At 37.8% G+C, this 15296-nt stretch overlaps 1 protein-coding gene across 3 annotated transcripts in view; it reads right to left on the bottom strand.

The window, feature by feature from the left end:
- Positions 1-918: 918 nt before the first annotated feature.
- LOC105438994 (protein Wnt-5b-like) overlaps positions 919-15296 on the bottom strand; it is a 42377-nt gene continuing 27999 nt past the window's right edge. For all 3 annotated transcript variants that reach the window (XM_030971937.1, XM_030971938.1, XM_030971936.1), the window contains exons 4-5: positions 10975-11267; positions 919-3122 (exon numbers count right to left, since the gene is read on the bottom strand). In XM_030971937.1, coding sequence (XP_030827797.1) covers positions 2664-3122; positions 10975-11267 — 752 coding nt within the window. In that variant the 3' untranslated portion in view covers positions 919-2663. The remainder of the gene's footprint in view (positions 3123-10974; positions 11268-15296) is intronic.

Raw genomic sequence — 15296 nt, 5'->3', positions numbered from 1 at the left:
AACGACAAATAATTTATGTAAACCTCTTTTCATTCTTCAAAATTACCGTTAATGAATTTAAATCAACAATAGTGTAGGAGCATTTTCATGGTAAAGAATCGAACTACTTTATTCAAAGAGAAGAGAACAACATAACTTCGTTTGTTATCATTACAATAAATTCGAGAAATTAAATTCCCTTCTGTTCTGTTCATCCGCCAAGTCAATACATGAATATTTTATTTAGCTAAAAATACATATTTTCAGTTATTTACAAAAGTTCCATCATTTCGGTATACACAAACATTCGAGAAAAATAATATACAATAATGTCAGATTTAGAGACATGAAAACATATACCTTTATAACAGATTTTAAACCCCCAAAATGGTTTGCTAAACATAACTGATAACATCTAATAAAGCAGCTTTATGGTTGTAGCTTGTAGCTATAATAGTCTACATCTTGTAAAGCTAACTATACTAAAGATAAAGGTATAACGTTGTCTATGTTTTATTACAGAGGCTATAAATATGTTTTTATTGATACCTTTAGTCCTAAATCATTTATAAACCCTAACACCATCATGTAAAAAGCAAAAATTATCACCTAATGTAACATTTTAAGAAAAGAAAAAAGCAGGTATTCCCGAACCATAGGTATAAATTATGGTAAGAAACACAAGTAACATTTGATCACAGTTGTGCGTATTGTTCTCTTCCTATCCTAATACATGAGTTATGAAGCGGCTAAAAGGAACAATAAATTGCTAGCTGTATCATCAAAGTGATACACTGATTTACACTTCATCTTCAAAGAATTCCTGCACACGTGAGAATGTGCGTAGGATTTTAAACATCGTGACATAATTATCGTGAAATTTCACTGAACATTTCACTAGTTATACAGCTTACACGAAACAGAGCATTGCTATTATAATCACTGCTGCAATTATGAGACGTACTAAGTTTTACCATTCTTATTTTCGAGACTGAGTTTCCAATAATTTACGTAGGTGATTTTTGTACATCCTCGGTGGAAATGGTGATTTCATCATAGTACTGTGATCAAAGGAAGTTTTCCGTACTGTGGGTTTATGTGTTACTCTTTAGTAACCATAAAGGTATTCCTTTACAAAGTGTATTATTTTTTTAAAGAGCTTTACAAGTCAAGAACGATGTTCTAGACAACTTTTCCATTGCAAGTATCTCTTATGGATAATGTAACTAGTGATTTTAAGGTATACTGCAATTTCTCAAACTGTTATATGTCTTATAATTAGTTCCAATTTGGATGTGGACCCTGTCTTATAGCTACAAAAACTACATTTCCAATAATTGTTTGTGGAATTCCAATATTATTACCGGATAACACACCCTCAATATTGTATGTCGCTATCCCGAGATATATATTTACCTACTACCAAACGTGATGTTATTGTCTCTCGTGTTAGTCCCCCAAAACATATCTTCCGGTCAGGTTGTCACAAAAACTGTGCATAAGGTTCAATTAATTTCATCACGCTTCTGGTAGCCACAAGTCCATATTATGATTATAATTAATATTAAATACATTTTTAAATTTTCATCAGGCGCATCTCGAATTCTCGTCCGTCATTTCATCGCATAGTCTGTACAGGGCGCCATTTCAGTTCGTTTTGATGATCATTCAACATTATTTCAAAGGAAACATCCGCTCGGCAGTCAACGTCATCGAATGCTATATGTGTGTATGAGGTTCACGTTCCCTTTGTGCATTGGTGTAATATCCAACTAATTTTCAAATGGTCACCAAGAACAACTACCAATATCTTGACCATTGGTTCCATGATTACAGCACGTTTGTAACGGGACATGGTACACCTTGACTGACAGAGGCTAACTTGTTCGTAACAGTCTGTCTTTGAAACAAGTAGGTGACTTCCTATAGTGTTCTAACTTCTTTCCCGTTAAGGTCATGCGAAGGCCTACCGCGAACAAGGTTACAGCCTCGTGTAATACCTCGTGATTTTTCATCTTCATCACGTAAAATATTCATGATTCACCCTGATACGATTTACAATAGTTGGTGTAACATTATGTTGCCGATAAATTATGAACATTATGAATTATCCAAATACAATTTTCGTAATTCATACGGCATCCGATCACTTTACTATACCTACGGTTTTCTGTAAATCAGACTAAGACCATCTCCAACATTTTGCAGCTTTGTTTCCTTGAAACATCGGCAAAGTGAGATCAAATAACTTATAAATGTACCATGTTACAACCTGTACAAGACTGTACACATAACAATGCAAAACCATAACGGCCACCAACTCAATCAAATGGCACACTTTGCACACATTCTGGCTCTAGAATAGATTTTCATTTCCCGACGACAAAGTACATGATAACCCATTTCTCTTGCTTTTGAAATGACAGGAGTCTCCATCTAAAGACGTCTACCGTAGATGTAGACATAGACGTATTCAGGAAAACACTCCCGAAGACACTCTTGAAGCTTAAGGATATCTGGACAAGGAAGAAGATTGAGCGTCATCTATGTTGCAGTTCCACTCTGGCTTATGACGCTGCATGGCAGAATCTGTAGGATGAAACTGTAGGATGACCTCTAACTGGTGCATTGTCACATTATAAATACGTCCACAAAAGTACTAGTTTTGTGCAAAATGTTCTGTTCTATTTACAAACATGTACATCAACCAATGTTCTGCACTTCCGACACTTGACGTAGCAGCACCACTTGAATTTGCATTTGCATCTTTCGACGACCTCCTTCGTGAAGGAGTTGTAGCCTCTTCCACAGCACATCAACGTGCATCCATCGGTTCCCATGGATGTCTTGTTACACTCGCGACCCGTCGTGCCCAATGAACCAGTCTGTATGTCAGGAAGACAGTAGTCTGGTGACGGCTGAAGGTACACCAGGTCATCACGGGTTGGCTTGTTGAAACGGGCATCGCTGTTCACCAGCCTGCCTTTCTTGTTGACGCGGACGTTGGTGGCGCCGTCGTACTTGTCCTTGAGAATGGTGCCGACACGGTTGAAAGGACTCAGCTGTAACCAGCATGTCTTCAGACTGCACGATCCGGACACACCGTGGCACTTGCATTCGGTTCCCGCGTTATCGTAAACCGCCTATATGCATAAAAAGAAGGAGATAAAAAGACAACCTTAAAGAACAGAGAAGTTTTAAGCGAATGTAATCAATGTGAGCTGTAGTTGGGGGGAAATAATCGTTGTCACTCAGTGATGTAGCATTTGAAAAAAAATGGTAGTAATATTAGTACTGTGTTTCATTATTTAAAGCCTATCTGCACTAGTTTGGCCAGGAGAGATTAGACCTCACTGCGTGGTCATCGGCAGGTGGTTATCACATCAAAATAGCTCTCTATCAACATAAGAAAAAGGGGACCATAAGGATCAGCGGGTACCGCCTAGGCATTGTTGGCTGAATAGGGCGCAAGTAGCTACAAGTAGTGCAGTCCCGCTTTAAAGAGGAGAACAAAAAAGCTTAAGACATAAATATGAATTTAGATTTATCAGTCATTGACGTGAGTGCACCGGATCTGACTGGAAACTACTGACTCTTAGAATATGATAGTAAAATAGAAAGATATCAAGCAAAGAAACAAGAATCTCTGATCACTTTGGGATACGTAAATTTATGGAACCATCGTCGAGAAAGAGTTCGTTCCTCGACGAAATAGGGACGAGGAACTTTGCTTCATGTTTGAGGTATCTCAGATATAGTGCACTTGGGAACTGCAAGCGGGAGTTCAACTCACTTTTCTGCCAGTGTATTTGGTACATAGGAATGTTTTATAACCAATTTCCGACCTATTCTCTAATGCTGAAATTGGTCTACATTCATGTTGTCAGCACAAATCTTCTCCAGGTCTTACAAATTGTAAGTAGAGGCTCTTAACCCCAGTCCCATTAAACCAACATTCGATAAGAAACCCAGTGAAAGCTTGAGAAAGTGCCGTGAGCTCTCTCGCTTTCTTCCATTGTTGCGATTTACTCAACTGAGCTAATTAATCTGTCGAGAAGTTTTCATCAGCCTTCAAGAGAGAGGGGGTTCAACTGATATTTATATTGTAAACAGTACGGAGCGTTCCCTGCGGGTCTCACCCACCGTCTTCGGGCAGCCACACGTCCTGCAACGCTCGAAATCCAAGGTGGACCTGCTTTAGGATATCGGGTGTTCCACCGGCTGCAATTACTCCTCGAGAAAAAAGGTGGGAAACCTAAAACAAAATCGTGAGCGGTCACCTACTGCTGTTGCTATTGCGCGAATGCTATTCAAAGCCTTGGGTGCAATAACAAATACAGCCACTGAAAAGTTTGAGAAGGGCCTTCTCCCCCTTTTTTTTCTCGAAGTTGTACCGGACCCCTGGTGGAAAGCAGACAATGTTTATGTATTTATTTGCAAACAGGTAACGATACGTAGCGTTTATATTGCCAAACCAAATCGTACTCTCTTTTCTGCCATACATAATTTCACATTTCATGATTCATTTGTGACCAAATGTTCTGTAAGCAAACTTTGTTCACATCGTTCTTTGTGGTCACTGCCTCTGGGCCGACTTGCGCAATTCCGTGAAAGAGATCGGACGCCAGCCAAACGAGTGAAGACCACAACAGAAGAGCAATAACCGTGCAATTGAACTAAGAATGGTCAAGTTCACCTGCCATTGCTAGATGTTCAAAGCAGCCAATTCGTGTCTTTTGTCCGCTCTAAATTGACTGCAACAATTCACGAGGTATGCGTTGACGAAATAAAAGAGAAAATTGTCAAAGGAATACCAAATTTAAAAGAAGGGTTTCTATTCACTTTGAGGTATTCTGATGGCGAAAGGAACAACGCCGGATACGGTTAAAAATGGATTGAAAGAAGGGCACCAAAGGGTGTTTTGATTAGGAACAAAAGGATTAACACCTTCTGAAGTGCAAATTCACCTTATGCCTACGGACCCAGAATTTGAGATGTCAACTTTATTTTCCTTCGTTTCTCTCGCATTTTTTCTTACACCTAATATTTTCGTCTTCTTTCTTACCGCTTAATTCATTTTGGTACACCGTGAGACAGAAGCGTAGTATACTCCTGCGGGGTAGGGTAATTGCATTCTAATTGATTGCCCTAAGATTCTGTCAAAAATACTACAGTCAAATTTGTCACCATTGTTACAGACAGGTGTTGTCTAGTCTAATATCTAGACGAACTTTAGTTTTAAAATTTCTTATGGTTTTTTAAAATTACTGTCGTCGTCATCGTCACCGCTGTTGTTTTTGTTTTGTTTTGAAAGCGTGCGCGTCTTTTGGAAGTTCAAATGCATAAGGTCATATGGGAGAAAAACTACGATTAACGTTATATTTTAATAATGCTTCAGATGTCTGTAAAATAAGTATGAACTAGAACGAAATGGGAAATTATTCATGGAGAAGGAAAGGCTCATATAGTTTTCATTGTGACAATGATGTATCAATGTTGATGAACGATTTTGATAATTTCCCGTTTGAACCACGCATTGTGATGGGTAGCTTCATTTGAATTTGAACTTTTGAACTATAGGTTGAAAAAAGGTTGATTTATGGCTTTGGTTTCCATTTGTGACCGAGTAATTAACGAAGCATTGTCGGCAGGTACTGACGGGGCTATGACACGGTTTGATGTCCACCATTTCTCGATCAAAATACCATATCAGCTATTGGTTTACAAGAAAATTCATTTCAAATTTATATAAAACGTTTAAACAATATACATGTATATTGGAGCATTTGTCATGTAGTGGCTTAATCAGCTACCTGTCACTTTTTCTTTTAAGCATGCAAATTATAGCCATAATCTATTTTGACCGTTTCATCAAAGGAATCAGCAATATTATTATTAGCAAGATCAGAATATGAAAGGGCGAAAGTAGAATATGATAGATAGAAAAATGTATTTTTTAATGAAAGATCATGTTTGATTATAAAAAGCTAAAACGAGGTATTCACTTTCTAAAGGTATCTATCATTATGAAATATGTGCTGCTTGATTATTTTGATGACAGTGAGATAATGATTATTTTCTTTCTATCTGACGGTGCCCGCGTTACTTCTTTGTTACTGTCCAATACAGGTTACCATTCCTATCATACTAATTATATTATCGTCGTCGTCGTCATCATCATTTGGGACTCTTTTCCATTCTCCATTCCATGTTCTCCTCCTTCTACGATTTCTGTTGTCACCATCCTCCCCTCCCCTCCCCTCCACTTCGCTAGCAGAGAGTGTATCTTTCTTTGTCGTCGGCGCGTCACTGAGTTTAACCGCGTTGCAGTGACAGACTGACGTAAACAGATTACCGGGGTTTAACCTAACTTCAACCTCTATCTATCTTCATACACCCCTTGTTCCAGGTGAAGGGAAACTTTTTCTTCAACTTATTTCCTCTTCTTCTTATACTTCCGTTCCATGAGTAGTCATCTCTACATCGAAATACTTTTGTACAGTTGCGAGTTTTAATCACAATGGACATTTCTTACGTTACATTATTTTTGTCTGTGATGGCGCAATGGGAAACAAAATTGGCATGATTTTATACACCTTTATATACTTGGCATGCACTCATAGTATGGCATACGATTTTCTAAGATTGTATCCATCCGTAATCAAGAGGATTTTTCAGTGATAAAAGTTCGTCGTCACAACAAGTGTTGCCATTTCGTTTCGTCACCCTCAGCCTGCTTCTACTCAAACACACTCATTATTACAAGAAATACGATGAGGTGCTTTCTCTGAAGATTATCCCCACATACTGGTCATTTCATTGCTTGTAACCACAGCAAAAAAATACTTTGCCATGCCCAAGACCCGAACTTTTATTCTGAAATCGTCAATTTTCATGAGAAAACCTGTCATATGGCGCCAATTCATATACTCTATACGTCAGAAGGACCAATCGAGGCAACCAATACGACCAGCCGTCATACTACATGCATCCACTAATCTCAACATGGATGCGAATTCTTGTGGAAGTTCTTGGTAAAATCCACACGATACAGTTTGTGACAGTTGATGGTAATGGTGGAGGGTCGCGATGGATAGGGTTAAGAATGGTTTTAACCCTCCTGGATCGCTTGCGTACACTTGGGTTCTCTGTTCACATCTCTACCAACGCAACACGGAATCCGGGTATCCATCATGTCCATGGAAATATTCGCAGCCAATCGCTACCATATTTTATGTAGGTCACTTTTCGGCAAGCTTGTGAAATATTATTGATTAAAAAGTATGATTATCTTTTACATTTATGATATAACTCGACGACAACAAACGTCACTAATATTAAATTCATTTAACCATAACATAAGCATTGGAATGTACAGCTAGGTGAAATACAGCAATCTTACTCGAAAATATACTACTTTATTTTAAAAAAAAATGCTCCTATCGTCCCTTAAGTTAGATAAATAATAACATTATATAACTCATGTAGGAATTATAATAATGCATATTGCATAATCAGTTTAAAGGAATGTCTACTACAAAGTTATGCAGTCTATGTCCTTTTAAAAGGATGAACGTTATTGGTAAAGTTAAGTTGTGTCTTCGAATCATTCATATCTTGTCGGTGTTAACGCAGTCGTGTGAGAAACCTTACTCCGATGTCCTTTCAAAAAGATGAACATGGTAGGGATGATAAAGTTAAGTTGTGTCTTCGAATCATTCATATATTATTGGTGTTAACGCAGTCGTGCGGGATACCTTACTCCATAGACCTAGGTCTATGCTTACTCCGATGTCCTTTCAAAAAGATAAACTTAAGTTATGTCTTCGAATCATTCATATCTTGTTGGTGTTAACGCAGTCGTGTGGGAAACCTTACTCCGATGTCCGATTGGAGATAGGATTTCAAGAGGAAATTCTAGAGAGGCTGGCGGTAAGCTGGCGGTTGATATACACCTCCCACTGAACCAGAACGAATACATCTTGTTCTCACCTATCACGCTGCTACCAGTCTTCCTCACGTTGCATCAAGTGATTACTTGAGTACTTGCATGCTTGAGTGTCGTTCAGGTGAGGATTTTAAAGAGGGAGAAGCTAAGCCAAGCTTTCTGCTCCTGAACCAATGCTCATTATATTAACATGACATGGCTTCTATGTTGACGATAATGTGTAATCTTTTAATGAACTTTTTGTGAAAGCATTACATAACTTGTCAGATTGTATGAGAGTATAAGCATGGACTATGTCATGTTATACTTCCACAAGAGCGTTAAAGTGGGTTTCAAAAATGGCTATTTATATTCTATAAGATGACATAGGCATACTTCTAGTTCATTTACAAAAATAAGTAAATATACATTTTTTTTTTGGGGGGGACAGCTTTTAAATGTGTATTTTTTCCAACTGTTCTCCATCTGTAGTGTGCTTGGTTTGAAAGTGTTCTGACAGTCGATTTCAAAATAATGAAGGACATTATAAAATAAACGCATGTCGGTATATTCCCCATTTCCGTGATAGAAAATTTGTACCTCATTCATGCTGACAATTTTGTTTTGAATGGAAACATCTCGTTGACGGGGCAGTGCACCCTAAGAAATCAAATAAACAACCCCGTTTCCCTGACGATGCTATGCCTAGGCTATAATCGAACATTTTATTTTCTCCCTCCCGCCTGGACTTGTTGCTCTGGACCACAAAGGCCTGGGGCGCCACTTTTCATTCTTCCAGGCTATGCTCCTCAATCGATTCCATCGTGATGAATGTTGCCTCAAATAATGAGGTGATATAAAACGAAACGCGGAAAATCTTTCTTAACCTACAAATAACAAATGACATGTTTTAAATGTAACCCCGGGCTAAAAGGGAGTTCGAGAAAGAGAACCCTCCGCTAGTCAGAAGAAAAAGTAAAAAGTGAGAAATATGATTTCGATAGGTATATTTTTTCCTCACTTGGTCTCCATGGTTGAGAGAAGGGGGAAGCTGGTTTAAACCCATGGTTCCACCGGGTGTAGAGTATGGGCCAATATTTATATAATATTTGGTTGGAGTGCTACTGTGGCTGCAGGCAGTTTGCATATTTGGTTTGAGTGTAGGTCGGCTGTATATCATCAGCACTAAACGACGACTGGGAATTCTGCACGCCTAAAAAAGGAACCATTTTTTCCCTCTCCGCATTCCGGTCGGTTATTTTATTCGAGTAAAAAAAAAAGTAGGGAAAGTCGAGCCGTACTTTCAAATTGTTTCCATCGTCGAGTCGGCTCAGAGTGACTGATGGAAAAGACGAAATAATGCTTCATTGCCGGCCTGGGGTGAAATCAGATCTTTTCACATTGATATATATTTCGAGATATATCTTAACGTTCCTAACGTAAAAAGTTTTCCACCGCGACAATCATTTATTCTCTGAAATCACCCTACATTGTACATCATAGATACATTTCTTTACTTATTTTAATTGTTCTATCTCTTCACAAAAAAGGAAAATATTTTCGCATCTATATTGTTCAGTGATAATTGTGACAAAATTCTAATTTATTTCCTAGCGTCAAACGAGACTATGAAAGCTTTGTCCCCCTAAAAGAGCCGTGGTAACGATAAGAAAATGTAGCCATGATAGCAGTATGCTACGATGAGCCAGTAAAATAAGAGATGAAAATACAAAACGGGATCTTTAACAGACCATATCACATAAGCTGGTGCGAATGCTGTCCAAAAAAAAATGAAAAAGAAGAATGTTCAATTCTTCGGATATTACTCTCGACTAAACAATGTAACCTCTGTCTTAGATCAGTGGGGAGTATCCAGTTAAAAGTGCATCATATCTGAGCTCTATGAAATGGCCTTCCTCCGATAATGCTCATCCGATGGTCTCATGGATCTTAGGTATCTAAGAATAGCCGTCCAGAAACCTTGCTAGTGTCTTACTCATACAATCTATCAGCCACAATCCGCCTGATCGGACTTCCACAAACCAAAGAGGATTCAGTCCTCGTCACAGCGTGATAAGTCGAGATTAACGATCTAATAAGAGATATCTATCCGCCATTGTTCAGACCTGACTCCAAATCCCATCCCTTTCATCTTGTTTAAGGGGGAATGTGTACTTCTGAAACCAGTACTACTTCTATTATGTTTCATAATGTTCATGTTGTTCACTCTCTGGTAATGTTATCATAGCGATAAAATATAATGGAGTCATGAAACAACGCAAAGAATCTACAATGAATCATTTGAAGAGAGTTGATCAACTGTCTGGAAAACCTCGTCATTTCCCAAACTCCAACATGGAATAGAAGGGTGTGGATACAAAATGGAAAATAAAGGAAGGCAGCAATAATTAAATAACGAACGAAAACAAATAAATACAGAAACAAACAACTGCACAGGGGCCACTGCTACTGGTAGAATCACACGATCTGACTGTTTAACCGTTCACAAAATGATAATAAGTCTTGTAAAATCCTTGACGAATTTGGATTTGGGAAAATAAAATGATCAGGGATATCAAGTATGATTCATCTATCACTACGGGGTCGTTATAACGTCTGGGGGTAGGAACCTCATTAAATCCATGTTATGAAAGGTTCAATAACCGCTAAGGACCAACAAAATATCATTCGTAACTATATGAATATTCACGGGACAAGAATTTGATGGAAATAATATTGGGAGCTGCCTATCTCACAAATCCACGTAATCAGTGGAATAGACTATAGGAATATGAAAATAGTATTTTGGGAGAATGTGGATGAAAGAGGTGTGAAGTAAAGAAGTTATGGAAAATTAATCTTTGGTCATCGCACTTGTCCTTGCAGGTGAGGTGACCAATAGGAAAACGATGACAACTTAAGTAAAAATGGTGTGACAAGTGAAAAATAATTTACAAGATAAGGGTGAGGAGTAAATCTTATGGTAATGAGAATAAACGATTATATCAAGAGATCATTAGGGAAGGCAGGGAAGGGAGGAACGAAGGGGAAAGGAAGGGATTCTGTACCTTTCTACCAGCTTCATTATTATGCAAGTTCATCTTCATCCGATCGTAGGCGAAGCTTCCTCGTTGAGGGTTCGTCTCCATCTCACGGGCGTCGACGAACTCCCTGGCGAAACGGAAGCCGTAGTCGATGTTGTCGCCGCATCCTCCCCACACCCAGTCCCGAGGGATGTCGGGTGGGCGGGGCGACTTGCCACACCCGCATGTTGAGAGCTGTCCCTCTCTGCAGGAACGACTGATAGCATTGACCACGCCCGCTGACGTGATCGCGTAGGTGAACGCCGCCTCACGACTCGCTGGAAATGAGAAGAACAGGATGATCATCACGTTATTTTATATATTGTGGTTACCTGGCATGTTCTGGCAAAACGATCCTTTTCAATTTACAGACTTAAATTCAAATTTATGAAAACGAGTATATGTTTTTAACGTGTTTTTCTCTGCCTTATCTATACCTTGGATTTAAAGTTATATTGCATTAAAATCACTTTGCATTCTTCTACATTGAAAATGCAATTTACATGTACTTATCAATTGAAGGACATTTTGAATACAGAAAACAAAATAATGTGACCTTATTACAAAGAATAACGATCCTTAAAAATATTGAAGAAAAATCGTTGTGTGTGAAACTACTCAAGTTCAATTTCATAGAAACGACATTGTCATTGAACCTGATACCAAAGAATGAACAAGGTCGTTCATGCAACAGTCGCAAAGTTCGGCTTCCATTTTGTTCTTTTGGGTTTGAAAATTCGATATTTTGAGGTCGTCATATACTGGAATAGGTCAGATGAAAACTAAGAACGATTGTAATGCAATCATTGGATACATTTCTCAAGGAGAAGTATAGAAATCAGTTACTATTCAATATGAGTGGTATATGAGAGTTATCCTATAATGTATGTTTCTCTCACAGAGCATTTTCTACCTTGTCTAGTACGAGCAGTAAACGTATATCGGTTTATAATTTGAATAGAAACGAATATTGGAAGTGAATATGCAGTACATGCCGAATGGCAAAGAACCGCGAATACTCGTGACAGTGCATTAAAATTATCGCAGTATTGTAATCATGGTTTTAATATTATCATGTGTATATTCGAAACAAAAGTGTTCACGGTCTAGCCTAGCGTATGGATAATTTTTCTTAATGAAAGGAGGAGTTCAGAATTGGTAGAATTTGGAATTCAGATTCTGACACGAATTTCACTTCAAACGGGAGCATTCCTTTTCCCCATAAGCGTTGAGAACATGACCACTGTCTTTATTTTCCCACTGTTGCTGACTGATATTCTCTCCAAAAAACAGTTACTATATTATTTCTGTATTATCATTACTATTACTGCTATTCCTATTTCTATCAATACATTATTTATAATGTTGTAACCGTTATGAACTATCTCTACCATGTCTCTACCTAAAAAGTTCCAACTCCACTTTGCACTTCGACTCCTGTAAATTCGAATAATTCCTCGCATAATCAAGCATTTCGAGCACTTTTTCCTTTGACAAGAGTTAATAGCAGTGAAAATCAACTGTCTTCACAAAAATTTTGGACTAAAGTGAATCGTATGATACATCAGGAGAAGTTTTAAATGGATTATTCATGGAAATAAGATGAAAATTCTCAAGAACACAAGAAAAGTGAAGGGTTCTTGCCATATATTGCTATATGAAATATCAGTGATAATCAGTCAATCAAAAGGATACGAAATATAGTCCTCCCCTTCAAACAGTAGGACACAAAGATCAAAGGGGAACGTTTCTCAGAGCATTTTGTCACAGTCTTCGGTGGTCTGAATAAATTCAAACTATATTCTAGAATGAAATTAGATATGAGCTCCGCTATTTGATTTCAACTACGCGAGCTATGATTAAAAAGATATCAGATTCACACTGAAAATGTGATTATTGGAGTTTGGTCTGGGGCTGAGGGGGAATGTGACGATCCATTCAAACTACGTGTCAACGTATATTATCATCAATAAACCAAAAGCCCAAAAACGTCATTTCGGGGAAAATTACGTACTGTAAAATTATTTTATAGTACATACAACTATAGGACACAGACGATTTTATCTTGACTTCTGTCATGTTTGTTTTATTCCTCTTTGAATCCAAATTTTCTTTTCATTCTTTCCCTCTGTTGGTTCCATTATTTTCCTTTGAATCACCAATTCTACTTTTGTGCTCAGGTTTTATGGTGTTATCTTTGAAACTGAAAGCACAAATATCTTTAGTAAAACTAATTCACGATGCATACTGCACTATATAATATGCAATTGTTTCATTAAAAGCACCCACAAATTCTTTTCTATTGTAAATTGTGATTTAACAGTTTAATGCAGCCATTTCGAAAACAAACGATCAAAACATGTTTACGTCGGGGAGCTATACTTTATTGTTCAAGTCATTTTTGCCTCAAAACCAGTAAAAAAATTGGTTGTTTAGCAGGTGTGGGAATCAATAATTACAAGGAAAACATCTCGTGTCGACATTTTCTCTTGCAAACAAAGAATATCTGTGGTTCCGGTCGACAACTTGGCCAACGTGATTTGCTTTCTTCCCTTTTGGTGCATGGGTATGAAGTAGACTGTGACCTCATCTCAGATTTAGTCACGAACTGTCTGGCAGTTTCTAATCAGAGCTTGAGGCTACGATATATGTCTTTAGGAGGGCGACAGTCTTTCTAAACCAACATATACTTATACTTCCATAAACACATTGCAAAGTTCACGTTTGACATTTTTCTGACACTACACTGACCACTTATAGTTAAACTTTCTTACATATAATTTGATAAATCATTAATTCGTTCATGTTAAGATGTTTTTTTTCATCGATTGCTATGTGGATGAGAATTATCCATGTTATCCTCACCTCTTTAATCCTACATTGGCTTTTTTTCATACAGCGAAATGAGGTAGTTAATAAGTGAAAGAGCCATAGGGCTGACTCAATGTGAAGTCGGACTACGGAATGAAAGTTTGTGCAACTAATATTTGACCCGATGTCGCTGGTAGCAAAACGTGATTAAAGGTAGAATAGAAGAAGAAGAAAAAGCCAAGATGATATGCATGATTGAAACTGGTCTGATGAATCGAAATCTACTGTAGTTTTGGCAGGTACTTGAATACATGTCGATTAAAAAATGCCATGCCGATTAAATGAATTGTCCTGCAAAAGGGAACTTACAGTTTGTTCTTTTTATCAAACCAGTGAAAAACACATTTCAGAATTGAAAATAGATTTGTTATTCTAATTTGTATATTACTTCAAATTTGGTTATATTCAACTATTCTAACTTTTAAAACAGTCGTTTAACCAAAGTCAAAGTTAGAAGAGGATTACAATAAAATATGACAAACAATGTATGTTGGCAAGTCCATGCACGCTATTGTGCCCCAAACCGACCATGTCCCATAATTTAGTATATCTGATCATTGTACTAAGTTAACAGCATTACTATAGCTTAGAGCAGACCATTATGATGTAAAAATAACACATTCGATGTTAATTAATGTTAAGAAGTCCACAATATTTCGTAACGTATAGGACACCAATGACCAAAATACCTTGCCCATTTTTTCTTTCCTCAGAATACCAAGATTTAGCAATACATTTCATTCCATTTCTCCAGAACAGAGATTTCTCAAAACAAATATTTTGACTTTGCATTTGACTTTGGCTTTAAGCGACATTTTATAATAGAGTGAGATAGACCAGACAGACTCGCGAGCCTGGTAGAAAGGACAGTTTGACGCCATTACTGGCATTAGAAGAAAACCCCCCTGGCATCCAAGCAGACAGGCATAGACCAATTGTCCATTGAGATACAATGGTCATGACCGGATGCAGTGGTCATTGACAAGACTGAGGAGGCAAGATCGAGGGGTAATGATCAACATCATTGGTCGTGTCGTGGCAATTCTGATTTGCAGTCAAGAAAAAAAAAACCTGTATGGAATCCAATTGTATGAAATTCATTCCAAACAGTTCATTCCATACCTGATTATGTTCCTTTTACCATCACTTAACATGCATTCAAGAGTCTGAAAGTTGACTCTATAGAGAAAACAAACCAGCTTTAGGACACCTTTTGTAGTTTTGATCGACAGTTGGGAAACGCGAAGTTATTCAGTAAATAGTCAGCATTTAGATCAATGGTGAAAAGAATACATCTTATTTCAAGGATGACTTGGTCCCAATTGTGATTAAATTAGTAGACTCCAAATCCCAAATTGCACTTGCTAACGAGCCCTCAGTGGGTAGATAATACATGTGGTTTAGAGGGCCTGCCATGTACCCCTTGAGGGGTACAA

The sequence above is a fragment of the Strongylocentrotus purpuratus genome, unplaced genomic scaffold, assembly GCF_000002235.5.
Source record: "Strongylocentrotus purpuratus isolate Spur 01 unplaced genomic scaffold, Spur_5.0 spur5_scaffold_6, whole genome shotgun sequence".
NCBI classification, from domain to species: domain Eukaryota; kingdom Metazoa; phylum Echinodermata; class Echinoidea; order Camarodonta; family Strongylocentrotidae; genus Strongylocentrotus; species Strongylocentrotus purpuratus.
The sequence above is the reverse complement of the archived record's forward strand: the minus strand, read 5'-3'. Positions and strand labels throughout refer to the sequence as shown.